Below are 21,564 nucleotides of genomic sequence, written 5' to 3' on the forward strand. Positions count from 1 at the left end.
AGCCCATAGTGCAGGAGCTACACTAGTAACCTTGGCAGTAACCTCTGCTCTTCAAGCTGCCGCAGAAGAAAAATAGCAGAGAGGATTTTAAAGGAAAGCACAGAGCACCCTTGAGTGTTCAGTTTTTCTCTGTGTGAGAGCGACCTGAGTGAGCAACAGATTGATCTTCATAATAACTCAACAGAAGCACAACTCCTTTATCTGGGAAACCAAACACCACAGAAGAGCTCTGACTTGACACGGCGCTGCTGTTTTCTCAAGTATTTACAGACTTGGCACGGTGAGCAAGTGTTTTTGAGCCGGGAAATCACTCAAGAATATTGTGCCGTGAGATATCTGTCAGGCCCGTAATCTTTATTGAGTTGTAGCGGCGAGAGAAATCCTTCATCGCTGATTGCTACTGCTGCTGCTGCTGCTGCTGCTGCTGCTCTCTCAGCAGAATTATTTCCCAGAGCTGTTGTAATTGGGACCATAATTAGTAGTGAAGATAAGAATGAAGCTCTTACAGGCACAAATGACTTAGTGTTTCAGGACATGTGACCATGGAAATGACAGTAGATCACACACGAGCTCTGAAAACTTGTTGTTGGTTTTGTGAAACACTCTGGACATTTTACTCAAAGAGCCTGACTGGCTGTAATATGACCATATAAACATTTATCAATGAGGAATGCAGTGGGAAGTGTGTTTAATACATTACACAATTCTGTTTTACACAACAAGTTTAAGGCTGTGTCTACATCAGCGTTTTCTAAGTCAACTCAGTTTGTCTCATGTTAGTGAGCATAAGCAAAATATTAGTGGATCCTGCTGAGTAATGACCATTAATGAGTCAACTCACTGACTGATACCGTTACACTAAGTTTTAACAGTTACTCCATAATCGCCAAAGAAGCTGCTGTTTGTACAGAAGGCTCATCTTAAAGGTAAAGTCGTCATAATAGACTCCATTTATCAGCAGAGCTAACGTTATCACTGTTGTTTGTTCAGTTTTCTTCAGTCTATAGTTATTTAAGTGGCTCTACTGTTTTTGAGCTGAATCAAATGTTTTACTGACTGTTTAGATATTTAGATATGTGTCTGTGTGTGTGTGTGTGTGTGTGTGTGTGTGTGTGTGTGTACTTGTCATCGTTATTATTTTTATTAGTAGTTTGGCTGTTGTTTGTTTGTGTGATTATTTTCTAAATACATTAAATATGTATCACAATGTCTCTCACTCACTAAAATCAACAAATAATCTGCATCTTGCTGAAGCCCAGTTTGGAGAAGCTGATCCGCAAAGAAGACTCACAGTCATCAGTTTTTGGAGTTACAGTCTCACTGGATGAGCTCCAGTAATGTTGCCTTATTATACTGTTGCAGGTTTTTTGCCAAGTCGCTCTGTGGCAGCTAATTATAATCTGCAGCTTCTGTACGTATGTGTTGGTTGGAAACATGGATCCCAGCTTCTCACAGCGAATGAGGGTGAAGTCTTCTCCTCTGAAGGACTCACCACACAGTGATAGAGATGAATCAAAATACAGAGAGAGGAAAAAAGGTTTTTTTAAGACTGGATACAGCTGAGAGATGATTAGCTGCCACTCCACATTAGGAAGTTGGTAACTGCAGACTGCAGATAGAATAATGAATGGTATGACATTTGGAGAAAATGTCTCCTCTTCTAAAATGTGCTTCCGATTCTTGCATCCATTATCCAGCAGGATCCAACAGTGAAATAATCAGATGTCAGTTGAATTCACGTCAGGAATATTAAAATGACATTAATTATCTTTTTTTACTTGTATTTTTGAGCATGTCTCTTTTAAAGCCTCCCACACTTCTGTGGAAGTATTCAACTGAATTTCATTTAATATAATGAAACTGAGCTGAATTGAACCAGAATGGAAATGAACTCAAGTGAAATTACATTTCACAATGCACGGCACTCTCCTGTTCTCTGACCTCTAATGAATCCTCTCCTCCTCTCTCCAGGTGGACCCTATGTTCACAGTGCCAGCTCCCCCTGCTCCAGGCCACCCCGGAGCCCCCGGTTCCTCTCTGCCTTCGGCTCCTTCCTTCTCCCCTCCAGCCCTGCCCACCTCGAACCCTAAGCAGATGGCGGTGAGGACAAGGTCTATCGGCACCAACACCCAGGATGGAGGTGTCTCAGGGACGCTGGAGGGCGACTCTGCCTGTCTGGGGCCATGTCAGCCCGGGACGAGCGTCAACCTGGAGGGCATTGTCTGGCACGAGACGGAGGAAGGTAAAGTGTATTTCTGAAAACTTTTCCTGGATGTCAGTGGTGGTTACTCACCAGTGAACACGTCATTGTAGCATCTAAACTTCGACCCATCCACCTCCTCAGTACAACTGAGGTTGATAGACTACACTAAGCCACTGAGTATATTCTACAATACCTTTCATAGGGACTAAATCTGTGGATTATTCAGTTACAAGGTCGTTCTTTCTTGTGGTTAATGAGTTTTTCATACAAATAAAATTCACTTCCCCTCCGTTGTGTTGGCGGCAGAACTTTGAGAGGCAGATCTCTCAAAACACCACCTAAATCCAGAAATATCTACATGGCTAAATTTGATTTTGCATGCACTGACCAATTAATTCATTTTTCATTACAGTTCAGTTATGTACAATAGACTAATAACCTGTAAACATTATTATTTCATCTTTTTGTATATGTTTTTCCAACCTTTCAGGCTCCCATTCATCTAATTTCCATGGTAAATTTTGCTAAATATAAATTACTTAGCAGCACTACCTGCTTGAGTTTAATATCACAGTGAGAATCCCATGAAGCCAAAACTGCCCAACTTCATTAACTGTATCAGTGTGATTCTGGGTGTCATCACTGGCCCAAAGCTGCTGCGACTGCATGTAAGAGAAACTCATTCACATCCCTGACTCTCAGTCACCAGTATGAGCCAGACCACGGTCACCATCATGTTTTCTGAAGAAGAGGATCCGATGAAAAGTAAACAGAATATTTTTGTTGGCAATTTGAAAAATGTGTGTTTGGCTCTGGAAACTGGCAGACAAACCTTTTTTTTCTTTTTACTATTTTTTTATTTTATAATATGACACTATTATGTAAAATGATTAGTTGATTAGTAAAGTAAGTAATTAGTGGTTGATAATGAAAATAACTGTTAGTTAGCAGTATCGTAGCAGACTTTAAACTATGCCTGTTGTTCCTGCCAGACGACCCCATGGTCTCTGTGTGGATCTCAGCTCGTCTCTCTGGTTTATCCACATGGATGAAGGAACTCTTAGTCATCCTGGACAATCACTCTCTTCATGATATCAATATCAAAGTCGCCTCTTCATCCCTTACCCCAACCGAGGCCATGAGAAACCTGGGTGTCACGTCTGATCACCAGTTTTCCTTCTCTGACCATGTTGCATCATGTTGTGCTGCTTTGCTCTGTACAACATCAGAAAAATTAGGCCCAGCTCATGGCTATCTCTCACCTTAACCACTGCAATTCCCCTCATGCACAGTGAAACCCTTGCAGATGGTCCAGAATGCAGCAGCCCGTCTGGTCTTCAGTGTCACTCTGCTACTCATTGGTCTCCACTGGCTAACCATGGCCACCTGAATCAAACTCAACTCTAATGCTGCCTTCAGAGTCATTTCTAGGTCTGAACCACCTACCTGAACTCCATCATTCAGCCTTATGCTCCGTCTTGGAACTAAAAACTAAACAGATAGACTTCATGGTGTCAATCGACCTGGAACTTGACCAATCTGCGGTGTTGTGTGTGTTGAAACACAGAAAGTGACTGAAGCTCAGAGATTACTCTGTGCTGGTTTGTGTTGGAAAGCCTTATGTGTCAAACAAGGGTAAATAAAATAGTTTTTCATGCTTCGCTGAGGCTAAAATGGCTTAAACGCATCAGCAGTTTTTTCTGATCCCCGAGCTTGACTCGACTTTACTTTGACAAAACACTTTTCTTGGCTTGATGTGTGGAAAAGCCCAGATTTACCCCTCACTGCACTCTCAGGTGCTTTTTTCCCTCATTTCCATTGTTTTCACTTTTGACGGTTCAACTAGTTCGTCTCTAACTTTAAACAGAGAGAACGGACTCACAGATGAAACTATTTTTACTGAACGCAGGCTGAGTGAAAGCTGCACTTTGGCTGTTTGCCCAAAATCTCCAAGAGGAAATGTGTGAAAACCCATTTGCAAGTCTCCAGCAAATGGGTTGCTTTGGTCCTCCTCATTAAAACTAAAGACAGTGTTGTTTGCAGGATAAATTCAGCAAACGGAGACTCTTCATTTGGAAGCTGTGGACGGACGGTTTCCAAATTTCTGTCAGCTCCCGGGGAGCAGGAGTGTGTCTGGACTCAAACCTGAGTAAATATTTCTACCTCCTGAGAAGAATTTCTCAGCTTCTCTGGACTCATTTGTTTCCAAATTGATGCTCAGCGTTGCAGGAAAACAACAACAGGTTGTTTGACAAAATAATTTTAACCCAGTTCTGTTTTTCTGGAGCTTTAAGCTGCATCTCGATCAGTAGATGGAGTTGGTTCAGTTTTTACAATGTGACCTTCATTGTTAAACAGTTTGTGCTTGTTGTTATTTTATTCACATGCTGTTGTTATTGTAACTGAAGCAGTTTGTGTCTCTTGTCTTTAAAACTTACTGATTTACTTAAAATGCCAGCAGTAAGTCCAGTGTCGGCTCATGTTCACGCTCCCTGGCCTCTGTACTGTGATGGTGATGGACCGAGCAGATACAGTAAACTGCCCTGTACTCATGACCGGACAGATGTGGAGCCACAGCTGCAGCTGTGTTTTAAATCTTCAGTCTACAGTGAAATATTTTTAATAGCCCTGGAAAATTGAGTCGGGTGATTCAGCTGAATTTTGTGAAGTTTAGGCTTTGAGTTTAAATTTTTTTTAAATAAGTTATAGTTTTTAGGGTTGTTGGTTGTGTTTTAGTTGCCACATTATTTTAAACTATATTTCTCTAATGAAATACTATATATACAGTACTGTAATCCAATTTACTAACTACGATGTGAATCTTTATTTCAACAGTTTTGTTGTTCTTCTCTTTGGGGCGTCTGATTATAAAATGTTTTATAAATGTCTTCTGTCATTGACACAGCACTGTCGTATATCCCTCTTTATTTACTCATTAACTGGCCAACACAGCCAACACATCACCTGTCACCGTTACCTCTTTATAGGGAAAACGTGGATTTAAAAAGTTGCATATTTCAACTCACTTTCCTCCCAGAGAGACCATGAGTTCACCCTGTTTGCCTCAATGAAACTGGGTGTTGTTACAACTAATGTGGGTTTGAAAAACATATGTCACAAGTACAAATACAGCGCTACTTGTCTTTATCTGTCCAGACCGTTCAGACTCGTTGTGCTTTCCAAATAAAATAACTAAAATCTAGTTTATATTTAAACACGGCTGGCTGTCCTCACGAGAGCAGCTTTGGCGTTGAACTACACATGATCATGAGTGCAAAACAAGAAAAGAAGTAGAACCAGAAACTCTTCCAACGCTACAAAACGATACCATGGGAGTAGCGGGCTGCGGATCAGACGGCCTGATGATTCACCCACTGATTTCGACGCCACCGCACTTTGATAGGCTGTTAACGAGGACAGCACTCAGCTCTGCAGCCTCTCAGCGGAGGTGTAATACCTTACTGCAGGCTGCTAATGAATAAATCCCATCTCGCTCTGCCAGCCGCCGGGCCTCTGAAGTGGAGTGTTGAGTTTGGTGGAGAGGCGTTTGTATCCCGGCCCAGTATTAATTAACTGGAGCTCTTCGCTCCGCCCGGACAAAAATGAAAAACCAGAAAAAAATACAAACACAACACAGGGAAATGTTATCCCAGGCCAAGAGTGCTTTTAAACAGGGCAGAGAGATTGGGGGAGGAGGGAAGGAAGAGTAGACAGTGAATAATACATCTCCTGCTGCAGACTCTGTTTGTATAAAAAGAACCAGTGAGACAAAGTCAGAGAAAACCAGATAAAACTTATCCTGCGAATGGCCCACAGAGACAGTCAGTGTAGTGAAAACAGTGAAATGACACTGAATTAAAATGCTTCACTGTCTTTAATGAGTGATAATGAAAAAACAAGACAAGAGGAAACAAAATGTGGATGATAAACACTGAACTTATTAAGATAAAGCTTCAATCTTCAAACCAAACATTTAAAATTAGAAGCTCATTTCCAAGGCTGCACATTTGGCACATTTTTAGTAATGAAAACTGTGTGATGAGCAATTAGTCAATCATAATCAAATTAATAAACAACAGTTTTGGTAACTGATTAATCATTTAAGTCATTTAGTGAGGAACAATGCCAAATATTTGCTTCGTCTAGATTCCAAAATATTTCTGTTTTATATCGTTGTAAACAGAATATTTTGACTGTTGGTCAGAAAAAAGAAGAAATCTGAAAATTGCTGTGGCATGACTAATCCAACAATCATAAAAAAATTACAGATTGATCAAAAATGGATAGAAATGAACAAAATACAGTAATTGTCTGATTTAATGATTTTCTTAAATTATAATATATAATTGGTTTGTTTTTGGCCTTATTACAAACTATTACAAAGCTTTGCTCCAGGTCTGTTCATATAGGTGAACACAAACATTCTGCTTCCAACTATATTTAATGTTTATTCTTAACTCATCTTTCACGAGCATCTGGTTGTTCTACGTGTAGATTTAGAATTTTATAACTACTAACGTGTATTGAAATAACAGTGGCCAGAGATGAAAAGGAAGAGTTGCAGATTACTTAAACACATTTCACCACCTACTAACCACCTGTTTGAGTTCAACACTGCATTATATATTAATTCACTTAGTGCAGGGAAAGTTCATGAGAAAATTATAAAAATGTTCAACAACCTCCCATCTCACAATGTTGAAATAAAATTCCTGGATTCAAATTAAAAACTGCCGATTTATTCGTTGGCCCGTGGCTGAACTCTCTCTTTGAGATATCCTGCAAACAGACAAACAAACAGGACTGAAAACAGCCTCCGCCTGCTCAGCGGAGGTAATAGATGCAGAAAACAGAGAACATCAAAGCTTCGTGTTTCAGGTTTGTGTGAGTAAAAACACTGGAGATGCAGCATCAGTCAAGGAAACATAAATAATAACAGATCAATCTGCAGTTTATACGCAGATACAAATACAGAAACATACAGTTTGTTTTTTAAGAAGAGCCAGAAGAATAAGGAGGAAGACTGAGGCATGGAGGAGGAAGACGAGGAATAAATATGGAGGGAAAAGGCGAGAAAATGTATTCATTGCTCAGACTGTGTCCCAGCAGGCTGACAGGATGGACAGATAGATGGATAGACGAGGGAGAGAGGAGCGGGGAGATGGACAGAATGACAACAAAGATTTTGTCTATATTTTTTAAACCACAGAGGAATGAAGTGATGGAGGGGAATGTAAAGATGGAGGTGGAAAGAAACAGAGGGAGAGATGAAGAAGGATCATTTCATCAGACACAGAGAAATGGACAATGACAAAGACAAAGAGAGAACGAGCTGTGAGCGGGTTGTATTTCCTCGTGTTGTTCATCCTGAGAGGTCCTCCCTGCTGCTCAGGGACTGTCGCTCAGGAGGCGCAGTGAGAACCGAAGGCCCCCCCCCTCCTCCCTCTGCACGGTGGTGGAGGGATTGGATGGGGAGATGCAGGTTGCATGTTAATTAAGCAGAATACTAATTGGAGAAACAGAAAGGAGAAGAAGATGAGACCACCATTTCAGCTTCAGACCCCCCCTCCTCTCCCTGCAGGAGACCAGAGTCTGATGAGCACTAATCAGGCTGTGATTGGTTCAACTCGTCACTGAGCTGCACAGACTGTCTGACTTCAAGACAGCCTGTCTGACTGTCTGACTGTCTGCCTGTCTGCCTGTCTGTCTGTCTGACTGTCTGTCTGACTGTCTGGCTGTCTGTCTGACTTCAAGACTGTCTGTCTGGCTGTCTGTCTGACTGTCTGGCTGTCTGTCTGTCTGTCTGTCTGACTGACTGCCTGTCTGTATGTCGGACAGCCTCTCTCTCTGTCTGTCTGACTGCCTGTCTGACTGACTGCCTGTCTGTATGTCGGACAGCCTCTCTGCCTGCCTGTCTGACTGTCTGACTGACTGTCTGTCTGCCTGTCTGCCTGTCTGTCTGTCTGCCTGTCTGTCTGTTGTTCTGTCTGGATGCCAGAGATAAAAAAAATCATAAATAATTACTGTCAGAAGCTGATTGATGTTCTGTAAAGTAGCTGATTGATGTTATTTGCTCAGACGGAGAGTTAGAGGAGCAGACTGACTCCACTCTCATGTCTGTACAGGAAATGAGGTGACAACCAGCAGCCTGTTAGCTTAGCTTAGCACAAAGACTGGAAACAGCTTGCATGGTTCTGTCCAAATGTGGCAAAATCTACACATTAATACGTATAAAGTTCATTAACTGACATGTCACATCTCATTAGTTGAGTCTGCAAGAACCAAACTCTGAAAATGATAATTTATGGTTTTAGAGGAGTTTTTTTTTTTTTTTGCTCTAAACAGTTGCAGGCAACTGGCAGAGGTTGCAGGAAGTTGCTTCTTTAAATGTTAAACAAGGCACAAACTAAAGGTAGATGTCCATGTGTTTGTGATTATAAAGCAGGTCTAGGTTCTATATTAATACTGTGAAAGTATCAAAGCCTCAGTCCACAGAGAAATGCACATAGCCTGTATTCAGACACTGAGCCTTAAAACCAGCCGTCAGGACTTCTGGAACTTTGTGATGCCACAACAAAGCAGTCACAGCCCTCAGCCACGCCCCAAGCCCCACCCACCTGGACCCACCATCGTTTGACCTGTTGTTACTAGAGCTCCAGAGAGAATCCTGAGATGTAAAACTACACTGAGATGGATTTTGGTTCTTAAAACCACAAATATATCTTCTGATGATATCAATACTTCAAACGAAACACAGGAGAAGTTAAAATGTGGAGCTTTAAAGAGACTGTGTGAACTGTTGAACAGGTGATGGACGTGTTAATGTCGCCTCTGTCCTACAGGCAAAAATCCACAGACTAGACACCAGAGGGGCAATGATAACAGCTTAAAGTAGGAATGAGGATGCAGAGAGGGCAGACAGAGTAGGATGAACCAAGAAAGAAGAGAGGGAACATTTTCTTTCTCACTGAGTCATAACAAACAAACCCTAAAGTCCCTGAGATTCAGATGCTCAAACTTTTTCTGATCACTGCTCTCTTTCTTTTAAAAGTTGTTTACACACAGCATCTGTGAAGCCGAAATCAGAGATCGCACAAAAAAACGCAGTCAGGGCGTTTATTTCGAGAAGTTTTGGAAACGCACTTTGAGGGATTTTTCTGAATGTCAAGCAAGTTCTGAAGAACATAAACTGGCATCAAGCGCCACACTCATGACAGTGAGACGAAAACTGATGAGCTATCGAGTGTTTTGGCATCTTCCCAAGAGACAGAGTCATGTGGACTAAAAATAGAATCGCTGTCACGTTTCAGACCCAACGAGGCTTCAGGGGACGAGAGAGGAGAGAGGAGAACCTCCGCTGTCTGCTGTGGATCCTGATTACAGCACACTCACTGAAATCTATCAGGATTTGTTGATGCATTATATTTTATTTTATTCACTTTATGCTGCACCCTGTGCCGTTATATCCAATAAGCAGAACTAGTGTTTTACCACTTTCCACTGAAGGGAAGCCGTTGGTTCCCCTGTGTGCTAAGCTCTGTATATGGAGAATCCTGTGATAAGGTTTCAGATGCCCCTGAAGTGGACCATAACGTTTCTTAATCTTAACGTTAGAAGAATGTCTTACCTGCCACTTGTAGGTAAATTTAAGTAGCAGTAACTAAAGTTAACTACTAGCTCTGTCTAGCTTGTTTAATAAACTTTACTGTCTTACCTACAGAGTTCTGAATTAGACCGAGTCAAGTATCTTCAGATAAATGCCAGCTTCAGTTAAGCTAACTAATGTTAGCTACCTGATAGGGTCCCTTTCACTTTCAGTGTTAGCTTCTCATTTCATTACCAATGTAAAATGTCATATAAGGTCTAATGTTAGCAAACACTCATGGGTTCTGCTCAGTCATGAGCAGTGAGACAGCGGAGGATCAGTTGTTGTGGAGAGAGTTTATTATTTCATCTTTAACTTTATGATATTAGCTTTAATAACAGGCTCCGTCTTTGTTTTCCCTCAGGAACTCAGGGGTTTTACCTGCAAGGGTCATTGAACAATATTAAAATACATTTGTGCTGAAGGTTCAGTAATTACATTAGCAGTGTGGGAATGTAATTAAATACATTTACTCCAAGAACTGTACAATCTTGAGTTACTTATACTTGAGTTTTTCCATTTTATGCTACCTCAAACTTCCACTCCACCACATTCAGAGTCAAATATTGTACTTTCTACTCCACTGCAGCTTTAGTTAAACAGAGCTGAAGCTCACGCCTGCAGTATGCTGGGTCCCCTTCCTCCCCAGAGAAGAAGTCGACAGGATCAAGAGTGTGTAGTTTCATTACAGTGCATGAAAACAAACGAGTTATTCATTTAGGGTGAATGTGTAGAAACTGATGCACAGTTTCTGCAGAATAATTCCATCTGATATCATGCTGCAAAAAAAATCTCATCTTGGGTTTTAAAACTTTGATTCATTGTGAGGATAATGATACAGAATATAAATGTGAGGTTCTCATACAATATGGAGAATATATTTTATCAAAGTTCAAAGCTAATTAATGCAGTATTTTAAAGAGAATATTGCTGACTTATTAGAACCAACCAGCTCATTAACTGGAGATATTAGGCACTAATGATGAAAAACCAAAAATGTCCCTGATCACATCCACCTCTCGTTAAAGTGAGCGACACTCTTGGCTTCGTTTCCCGGCGCTCATTTGTCTGAGAGTGTTTTGTGAAGGTGATGGGCATCAGGCTTAATTGAAGAGCAAGAAGTTGTGTGTTGCAATCAAACCTTGTTTTAAAGCCGTAATGCGTCCAGAATTTGATTTGCTCAGCGTTGCCGCCAGCACATCACAAAACGGAGGTTAATGGTTTTCAAATGTCAGTCTGAGAGTGTGCGAGAGAGAGAGTGAAAGGAAAAGAGGAAGAGAGAGTCATTTACTTCAGATGGCTGAAGGGTTTTCAATCTCTAAACCTTGAAGACTAAACTTTCCTTCAACAAAAAAACCTGACAGGAATAGAAGACTGTTTTCCTCTGTAGATGCTGCCAACCAATATCAGTTTGAGCAATTTTACACTGTAACAAACAGTTTGAACCGTGACCTCCATCTGTCTGCTGCTCTAACACGTCTGCTCGTCCTTTTATTTCTTATCCCACCTCCACATTTGTCACATTTGTCAGTGTCTCATTAGTTTCCTCATTAGATACAAGTGAGAACAATGAAGTGAGAATTATTGCAAATCTACAAAGGCTGATATATACAACAAAAGAAGTGCTGCTCAGAAAGTCTGGAAAAGATGAAAAGCTCTGTCCATGTCCTGTGTTGACTGACAGGTGTGCTGGTGGTGAACGTGACGTGGAGGAAGAGGACCTACGTGGGAACTCTGTTAGACTGCACCAAACACGACTGGGCTCCTCCGAGGTAACAGAACACTCTGTCTGCTCCTTTTCTTTTTCAGGCCAAGCACAGCAACAGGAAACAGCAAAGCATCAGTATAATAATATTCAGTGGCTGTGCAAGTAACACAAAACAACAAAACACAGCCAAGCAACATTGATCATAACCATTTTTGACACGTCGTTAACAATATAGCTGAATCAGTTGTGGAGTCAACAGCTTTTTAAGTTATAATCTAAGTTTTTCACATTAAATGTCTAAAAACGATCAGATCTATGTTATATATATTTTTAAGCTGTGTACTTACATTATGCTACGTTTCCAGTACTTAAATACATTTTTATCATGGTAACGGTCGGTTTCATTGGTCGCCTGAAAAATGAAAAACCATTTATTTGATTTTCCAGAGAAAATAGATCAAAATAAAGAAATCTATGTTATGTTACAAGATCAGGTTCATTCACACTGATCTGGCTCGGAGAAGTTAGCATTTTGCTCCTTGGCAGCAGGGGCAGATATAGACTGCTTGGATTTGCGGCAGTAAAAATAGATTCCAGCATCAAAAAACTTCTCACACAAATTCTCCCACATTTGTTCATTGTTTGTTTGTATCTCAATGAACAGTTTGTACCAAACGCTTTCCAAAATATGCCAAAATAAAGCTGAGGACACAGAATGTTTGCGTAGGTCAATAAACTGCTAACGTTTCAGAGACATGGTTCAAGCCTCAGTGTTTAACTGCAATCACAGGTTTTTTATATAGCATTTCTTCTGCAAAGATCACAGTCATGATAAAAAATTAATATGGAGAGCACTGCTTCCTGCTGCGCATCCTCCTCGTTCACCACAAGGTTTGTTCATGTGTTTGTTCCCGTGCACAGGCGGTTGCTGCTGCCGATAACCTTGAATTTCAGTTTTAAACACAGCCCATCATTTCACTCAAGTTGTGTTGTGACAGGTTGTCACATCGCCACAGGGTAACACAGGAGAAAAAATGAGGACACTGTTCTATTTTGTGGCTGCAAACAACGATGCTGCTCGATGAGCTGATGCTGTGCAGTGTGTTTCCTTTGTAAATGTCTGTTTGTTCAGCAACTGTGTTTCTGTCCGACACAGCTGTTGTCAGCTCCCAGTGCTGAGGCTGGTGATGTCAGGACTACAATTACATTTGAAATCAATCCTTATTGTAATTGTAAACACATTTTTATGGACAGGCTTCATATGATTATCCTGACTCACTTCTGCTCGGTTTATTTCCCTCTTTGATCTGTCATGTTTAACAATTTTATTGTTGTTTGTATTGGCTTGTATTTGCGGATGATTGTTTTTTTTGATTAACTGAAAAGAGGGTTTTTTTTTAAAGTGCTTTAATGTTGCTAAAATGATAAAAAAGCTAAATTGGCTCTGGGGCTGTCGGCTGTTGTTCCATGATGAGCTTTAACAAAAACGCTCTCCACTCTCCAGACCAACTGTTTTACAAATGGAGAGTGGTTTTTGTAATTGCTGAGTGGAAAATGTGACAGTCCCTCCTCTCGGGGCTGAAACCTCTCAATTATTGCTCCTGTATGTAAATGGTTGTTGTCATGGCAATTACAGCTTAATCTCAGAAACCAGGGACTAAATTGCTTTTTTCGTTTGGACTCTTGTCACTGCGGATGTCTGTTGGTGGTGAGTGAATGCAGTTTTTATTCTATGGTTCAGTGGAATAAAACTCTTCCTCTTTGATGACTCATTATCAGTCTGTGACTGAAAGATTAAGAATGTAATGATTAAATTAAAATCACAAAATGGAAATGGAAAACAAGTTTGAGGTTATTAAAAACAAAAAAGTTGAGTTGTAAGAAAACATCTGGGCTGCATCACTTAATCGATGAAAATCACTTTTTGATGGTTTGAGAGCAAGAAATATCCTTGAAATGCCAAAGAAAATACACAAAATTGCAGCTGCATGTTCCCACAGCTTCAGTGACATTCAGGGACACACTGATGTAAAAAAAAAAAAAAAAAAGCAATTACAAACATCACAAGAAATGTGAGATATCATCGTTTTAAAATCACAGAGGGGGACAAGAAAGTCTAGTCTCAACGTGCTCTGCAGTCTGCTCCATTAATAAGGTGATTAATATCCAAATCAGCCTTTCCAAGGTCAGAATTTATTCATTGAGTGTTTAACACCAACCAGTCCTCCGATGTAGTGTTGTAATTAATGCATTAAAAGGCCAGCACAGATGCAAGGTTCAGGGTCCAGCTTCAGTAATAGAGGCTTACACGGTGGATAAGTCTGAAGCATTTCGTTTTCCTCATCTCAGCAGACAGGTTTTTGATATAAATAACAATGTGTCAGTGTGGAAAAACATCTCCAGTTTTAAGATGCAAGGCACTGTAGTAAACAGCGTCAAAAGACTTCAAAGCAGAAGGGACGGTATATGAATACAGAATGTCTCCATATCAAACACAGAGATAACAGAGGAGTGTACAGTTTTTTATGTTATCAAAAGAGGAGCAGGCTTTGTACAGAAAAAAAAAATCAATTTTTATCCTTGACGTCAGGGTAAAGTGGTCCACGTAAGCCTTGAATGATAATCTGTTATCTTCCAAGGTTTTTGTATTGATAGTGGAGTTCAGTTTGGGTGATGATATGAACAAGTTGTTCTTGTTGAAACATTTCAAGAACAACAGCAACAACAAGAAAAACAGCTTTGTTTTCAGCTTGATGGTCTCGTGTTTTTCAGTTTGTCCAACAGGATTTAAGAAGCTTTTCAGGACTTGATAAAACATGATATGACACAAAACAACAAATATGATACTATGTGAAACAATACAATGCGACATGATGTGATACAATGCAATATGTGATACGATAGAGTGAAGTAGTACAATGCAAAAGTATATGATACAATCGCAATGACACAATCTGATACGACGCAGTGTGATACGATGTGACATGATGTAATACAACGTGAGGTGATTATCATTTTGATTTTACGCGATGGGAAATGATACAACGCAAGGTGATAAGATTCGGTACGATGTGGTCAGACATTTGATCAGGATTCGACGTGAAGTGACACTATATAATGTAAAACAATATTTGAAGCAATCAGATGTGATATGATATAAAGTGATTTGATACTTTTGATACAACCGGATACAACACAACACAATATGATCTATCTTCTAACTTCTAAATCTGTTTTTTTTCTCTCTGCCTTTGTGCAGGTTTTGTGAGTCTCCCTCCAGTGATCCAGAGTTGCCAGGTGGGCGTGGCCGGGGGAAACGGATGCGAATGGCCATGGCTGATCGGCCCTGCATTGAGCCGGCCCCCGCTGCCAAAGTCAGGGGTCTATCGCAGCACAGGAGCCGTGGAGGTGGTGTGGCTGGAACCACTGCACCTATCCACAGCAAAGGACGGAGAGGCAGCCTGAACCTCATCAACAGCAACTGCCGAACTCCGCCTTCTTTCTTCACTGTGGAGGAGGTGAAATCTTCCAACAGCGTGTCCACCCTCTCGTCTGGGAAGCGAAAGAACAAACCACCAGCTGACCTGGACCTTAGCCTAGTCGCTTCTGATGACATTAAAAACGGAAATGGGAAGCGGATTCGAGCCAAATCCCGCAGCGCCCCATCCACGCCGCAAGGCAAATCTGATCCTTCGTTCATGGATCCAGGAGGAGGTTGTGCCTCTTCCCCACCTCCCCCACCCATTCTCATTGACTGCCCCCACCCCAACTGCACTAAACGCTACAAGCACATCAACGGACTGCGCTACCACCAGACACATGCGCACCTGGAGGCTGAAGAACAGAGGAAGCCTGAGCTGGAGCCCATGAAGGATGGGGAGAGTGAGGAACGACTATCAGACTGTGAGGACACCATCAGCACCATGACATATGACCTCTCAGAGACAAACAACAGCACTAATGCCAACAGTTCCTCAAAGAAACCTGCTCCTTTATACAAGGTGACCACAGTAGGATCTCCTAAGAACAGACGGCTACTCCTCAGCACTGACCACAGTCCCACAGCCAACTCCAAAACCAGAAGAACCTCACTGCTAAAAGATGGGTTGATCGATGACCTCAGCAATCTGCCCATCATCTCCAACATGACTGTGGTTCTCGAGAACTGCATGGTCCCAGATAGGAACTCCATGGTCGAGATGCCCAAACTGGAAGCCGAAGGTTTGATTGACAAGAAGGGAGGCGCATGTGACAAGGGCAAGAAGGCCAACGGGAAGGTAGAGAAGCTGTCCAAGTCACGGACCAACCGGCCAATCGCTCCAGCCCCTGCTCCTCCCAAGCTGATCGCCATACCCAATGCAACGTATCCCACTAGCACAGCAGACACTGCCACCTCACAGCAACCCTCTCCCATGGCAGCCGTAGGCCTCACAAGTAAAAACCTTCCCCTGAAACCCATCAAACCAAAGCTGAGCATCGTTGTGGAGCCAAGCCTCGTCAAAGCCACCCTGGTTACCTGCAGCAAAGAGACCAGGAAGAAAGAGAAACGGAGGCTGAAGGACAAACATAAAGATGCGCCAACCAGAACGCCTAATGGAGACAGTGGCGGAATCAAAATGGAAGATGGTGGTGGTGGATCTAAAATGGGTGTCAAAGAAATTTCTGGGAGCCTTCTGAAGGAGCACCTCAGTAAGCAGGATGTAATCAACGGACTCACAGAAAGCCAGGAGAGCAGGATGGCCAGTATCCGTGCAGAGGCTGACAAGGTTTACACCTTCACTGACAACGCCCCCAGTCCCTCCATTGGCAGTTCATCACGGCTTGATGCAAGTGGTAGTTGCCTGGTAACGGCAGACAGCAGCAAGAATAACAGCCCCGCCTACTCTGACATTTCAGATGGGGACGATGGAGGATCTTCTGAATGTCGCTCGGATGGAATCCGATCCAAGTCTGCCTCCTCTGCCTCTTCCGAGGTGAGCTCCAACAGCAACCATGGTAACTCTGGTAAAACCCCACCCACAGCATCTGCCCCATCATCTAAAGACTCCCAATCCCCGTACTACCACAGCTACGAGCCCTTCTACCTGCAGGGGTACATGCACTCGGACAGACAGAACAGCAGCAGCATTGCTTTCCACAAAACTTCTGCCCATGATGGAAAAGGGAAAGACAGAAAGGAAGACGTGAAAGAGGATGAGAAAAGCTCCTCCCACGAGTTCTCGGACACTAAGAAAGGCGACGGGCCGCCTCAGTCTCAGCTCCAGCTGGCCATGAGTCAGACCCAGACCGCCTTGGCCCAGTCCCTGTACTATGGCCAGTACTCGAGAGGACTTTACATGGACCAGAAACTGTTACTGGCCTCCAAATGCTGTGACCAGACGCCTGGTGCCAAGCAGAGGGGCGAGAGGGGACAAGGGTTGAGGGACAGTGAGGACATTAAACATATGGTTGGGGGTTCTGTCAGTGGACCCATGCTAGGTAAAGGTCCAGACGGTGCTAAAGGTTGCTGTCCCAAACCAGTTCTGTCCTACGTGGAGATGAGTGAGAGAGGAGAAAGGGGACAGAGTCTGGGGCTAAAGGCTGTGCACGGTGGCATGGTGGACCAGCACCAGGTCTCGATGAAAGACTGTGATGACATCAAGTCACCCTCCTCTTCCTCTTCTTCATCACTCCACAACCCAAACAGTCAGACAGATCTGGACTCAAATGTTTCCTTTTCCAGTGTAAGTTTCTCCCTCTGTCTATAACCTGCCGCCGCCGCTGATGGTGTTGTTGGTGTGCTTTAATGACTGTTGTTGAGTGTCACAAAGAGATTAATCACACATTGTGTACAGCTGAACCAATAGGTGCTAATAACAAAGACCATGTGGCTTCTGTGGTGCTGTAGCTCTACCTTGGCAGACTACTCCAGTCATTTTGGTTGAAATCAAAAGCGTGTAGTTTTATTTGATGGATAAAAAATGTTTTTAATGTTTAGAGTGAGAATTAATGGAGGAAATGTATAATTCCAACTTTAGCTGTAAATGTAAAACATAAACACACAAAGGAACAAAGCAAACCTTTCTAATACAGAACTGTTGGTTTTGATATGAGCTGCTTTTTCAGAAAACTTGTACAGATTTTTAACCATGTCATCTCACAATGCATTTAACAGCTATCTTTATCCATGCTGCATCATGTAAAAAAGGTTGTATGAATTGAATGAAAGCCGTGTCGGGGGGGGGGTAGGTGTTTTCCTTCAGTTCGGTGTAAATTCTGCAGTTGATCATGATGTGTGAGACGTGTCTTGATGCGTGGTCATTGAGAGGGACGCCACACTCCTCACATCCCACCTGTGAATGGCCGCCTGCTGTTGAAACGTCGTCATCCTTCATCAACATCACACCCAGAGCCAGTGATAGATGGTCTGTCTATGGCTCTGTTCACTCAAGTACACAGTGTTTCCTCTATAGTCATTCAGCAGCGGTGGGCCGCCGCAGCAAGAAATTCCCCCCTCACCTCTGCCAAAAAGAATATGTACAAATGAAAGTCATAAATTAGCCTTGCTTTCCCTCCAAAAAACACTAAAGAGACAAAACGCTAAAGGGCTAACATTTAGACTTATTATGAAAAAGGTATTAGTATTAGCTCTGCAACTGGCCATATAAACAAAAACTGGGACAGAGACATGGACCGAAGTTGAGCCGACTTCAAAATGACTCCCACCCACCACTGTTAACAAAGAATTATAGGGGAAACACTGCAACTAGCACCAACACTTGTCCCCATCGATCTAGCCCTCAGACGGCCCGGCCTGGGCTCACCGCCTCGCTCACAGCAAATACTCAGAGCTACAGAGTCAACATGGAGAGGAGGCTGAGGAGGGTGAAGGAGACAGGGGGAAAGAATGGGGAGCTACCGTGGAGCCTACCGGGGCCAAGATGACCTCAGGAGGTGGAGGAGAGAGGGGAGCAGGTGTGGGCGGAGATGCTAAGAAAGCCAGGGTCCATGGATCCCACGATCTCCCGCCTGCTATCGACGCAGAGGATTCAGACCGCCTGGAGGGGCTGGATGATCAAGGCCAGGAGCAAATAGGAGGCCTGTCTGAGGACTCCCAGAGTGCCCGGGCAGCAGTGTCTCCTCCCATGACCCCCCAGCAGCCCTACATCCAGTACCAGCATTCTTCCTACCCACCCTACCTGGCAATGTGCGAGAGTGGCGGGGGCTCCTACAGAGGGGTGTCCCCAACCCTGGTCCACAGTTACCCAGGTGAGAGTCTGAGTATCGGTTTGGGCTCACTTTAAAGGAACAGTTTGACATTTTGGGAAATATTGTAAATGTGAAGCTACAGTAGTTGTCTATCATAGCTTAGCACAAGGAGTGGAAACGGGGAAATTTTTTATCATTTTAAACAAATTGGACCAACTATGAGCTGTGAATTATTAATGAGCTTTGTGGATGCTGGTGGGTGGACTCTGTTACCACTGAACTAATACAAACATCCCATTTAACTCTCAGCAGGAAAGCAAATTGTGTATTTCCCAAAATATCTAAATATCTAAACTTTCACTGACCAGTACATTTTATATTAAAGACAGATTAAAAAAAAAAGCTCACTGTAATTAACACACAGGGAATTAAGGGACACATGGCCTGAAAAATTAGATGTGCTTGCTTATACCGAGATTTACAGATTTTAAATGGTTAAATGTCTTTAAATATTATATTGGCGCTTCAGTTGAAGTTGAAGAACTTGAATGTCAGTTTAAAGTTTCAGCCCTGTAGGCAGTTAAATCGTCAGTTTGTATGTAAGGTGACAATAGTTGAGCTGAGAGTAAGAGATGAAAGCAGCTGAGATGTCAGTCGATGTCTGAGCCACGAAGGCAGTGAAATGTCAGCTGACATTTAAGCAGTGAAAGCAGTAAAGATTTCAGACCCTTCAGTCTTTCTTTACTTTTAACCAAAACCACCAGCTTTCCCCAAACTTAACCACAGCATGGACTCTGGATGTGAATCCCGGTCTCTGGTGTCACAGTTGTGGGCTTCATACACCGCCCATCCACCTCAACCACCTCCCAGAAGCTCTGCTACATAGTGCTTCGTTCATTTAAAAACATTTTACCTTGGAACATAATCTAGTGAATTTACAAAACATACATCCTGTTACACATTAGTTGTATAGAAATGTGATTTCAAGGGTTGTTTTGCAGTAAAAGAGCCAGATGTTTTGCTTAAGAGTTGATGGAGACCAAACCTGAGCTAAAAGGGAGTGAATACTGGGATTACTTTCATCAGCTGGACACAAACACTCTGATAGGGTGAGAGTGGAAGTGGAAGTGGAAGTAGGCAGCTTAGGGGAGTTTTTTGAAAAGAGACAATCCAATCCTCAATATTGTTAAATACAATCAAGATTATATCCTAATGAATATCAGATGTGTTGGGAAATGCTAACACAGCTGGATGAGGCATATATTAAATATTCTGAAGCAAAGTTAACCACACAGGGACCAATCTCCACTGGAAGACTGGTTGTGTACTGGCTAATGTCTAAATCTCTGATGCTAAAGAGAGAGTTTGCTGAAGTGACTGGTTTGGTAGACGTGTTTCTAAATGGAGGTTAATGAGACACAGCAAACGTTCTCCAAAACACGCTGAGCTTATTGAAGTTCGACAAGACTCAGCTGAGTTAGCCGAACTGTTAGCTAGCGAAGTGCTAACAGCCTCATTTAACAGCTACTTGCTTGTAACTAATATACAACTCTAAACAGATTTGTTAACACAGTGGGGGTTAGCTTAAACAACAGACTGTAATTAGCAACTAAACAAGGGGGTGATATCATTAAAAAGGAAAGTCAAGAATATGGGAATTTGTGCTTATGTAGTATTTCTGAGAAATGGCTGTGAAAACTGTCTGTGGCCATGAAGACAATCTGGTGTTTGTGTTTTGTCTTAAATATGTTCGCTTTCCCATCAGTGACAAGGGAAGAGCGTGTAATAAATTAAGGTATTTCGAATGGTTCAAGGGATTTTAAAAGGGCAAGAATCACTTTAAATTCACATATTGCATCAGTGTCATCATCATATTAGTATTCATTTTGCAATTACAGTGAAAATCTGGTTCTAACTCCTTTAACTCATTCACACACCCTCTTAGAACCCTTTAATGTGATATAATACATGAATTTATGCATCACTTAACAAATGTGAGATGAATCCCATAAAGCTTATTAAGTGAGCTGCTGCTGAATTTGCAGCATTACTGAAAAATTAAGGACCTTTTATGGCACAAATTGAAGGGTCAGGATGTTTTTTCTCACGCTAAAGAAACGTTTGGCTTTCAGCAGCGTTTGCATGACAGAGGGAGCTTTAATGGATGAAAGATGCAGCAAACAACAAGTGTAGAAAAAATAATGATGGAGTCATTATAGGTGCAACTCACAAGTAAAACAATACCCAAATTTGTTCTGCTAAGATGCTGCAATCTACAATATATCTACAATAAGACTTGAAAAAGAATTTACAAAGTCTTTCTTGTAGATGGCCAGAGAGAGTCATTGTTTTCCTGTGTGTGTATCTGTGTATGTGTCCACCAGGTTTCCACTATCCTCTGTACGGTAAGACAGCAGGCAGGGAGGAGTCGGAGGTGACTCCACCTGGCAGGGGAGGAGCAGTGAGCAGCAAGCAGAGCGGTGACTCGTCCTCATCCTCAGCCATGGAGCTGCTGCAGCAGCAGAGCCATCAGTACCACGGAAAATCACCTGCTGTGAGACACTGCTCACTTTCCTGCCACATCCACACTGCAGCTCACAGCGTCACACCTCTAAATGTTTTTCTTTTCTCCCTCGACTCAACACACATCTGATGCTTCCTGCTGAACACAGACAAAAAAAAACACAGCAGGAGAGGAATCACATAAAGAAGGTTAAACACAACACGACAGGAATCAAGTTAAAGTCCTGGCTTGTAAATAGTGACGACACTAGTGATGCTAATGCTTGATACATGTTAATGTTTAATGCAGTCACTCTA

At 42.3% G+C, this 21,564-nt stretch overlaps 1 protein-coding gene across 1 annotated transcript in view; it reads left to right on the forward strand.

Annotated features, from left to right (window-relative positions):
* The window catches only part of znf608 (zinc finger protein 608), a 49,771-nt gene that overhangs the window by 18,851 nt on the left and 9,356 nt on the right, over nt 1–21,564 (forward strand). The window contains exons 2-6 of the mRNA XM_071483989.1: nt 1,972–2,242; nt 11,533–11,620; nt 14,816–17,279; nt 18,333–18,804; nt 21,129–21,298. Coding sequence (XP_071340090.1) covers nt 1,972–2,242; nt 11,533–11,620; nt 14,816–17,279; nt 18,333–18,804; nt 21,129–21,298 — 3,465 coding nt within the window. The remainder of the gene's footprint in view (nt 1–1,971; nt 2,243–11,532; nt 11,621–14,815; nt 17,280–18,332; nt 18,805–21,128; nt 21,299–21,564) is intronic.

This window comes from Trachinotus anak, unplaced genomic scaffold (assembly GCF_046630095.1).
Source record: "Trachinotus anak isolate AG129_WGS33_773 ecotype Australia unplaced genomic scaffold, CSIRO_AGI_Tana_v1 ptg000008l, whole genome shotgun sequence".
NCBI classification, from domain to species: Eukaryota; Metazoa; Chordata; class Actinopteri; order Carangiformes; family Carangidae; genus Trachinotus; species Trachinotus anak.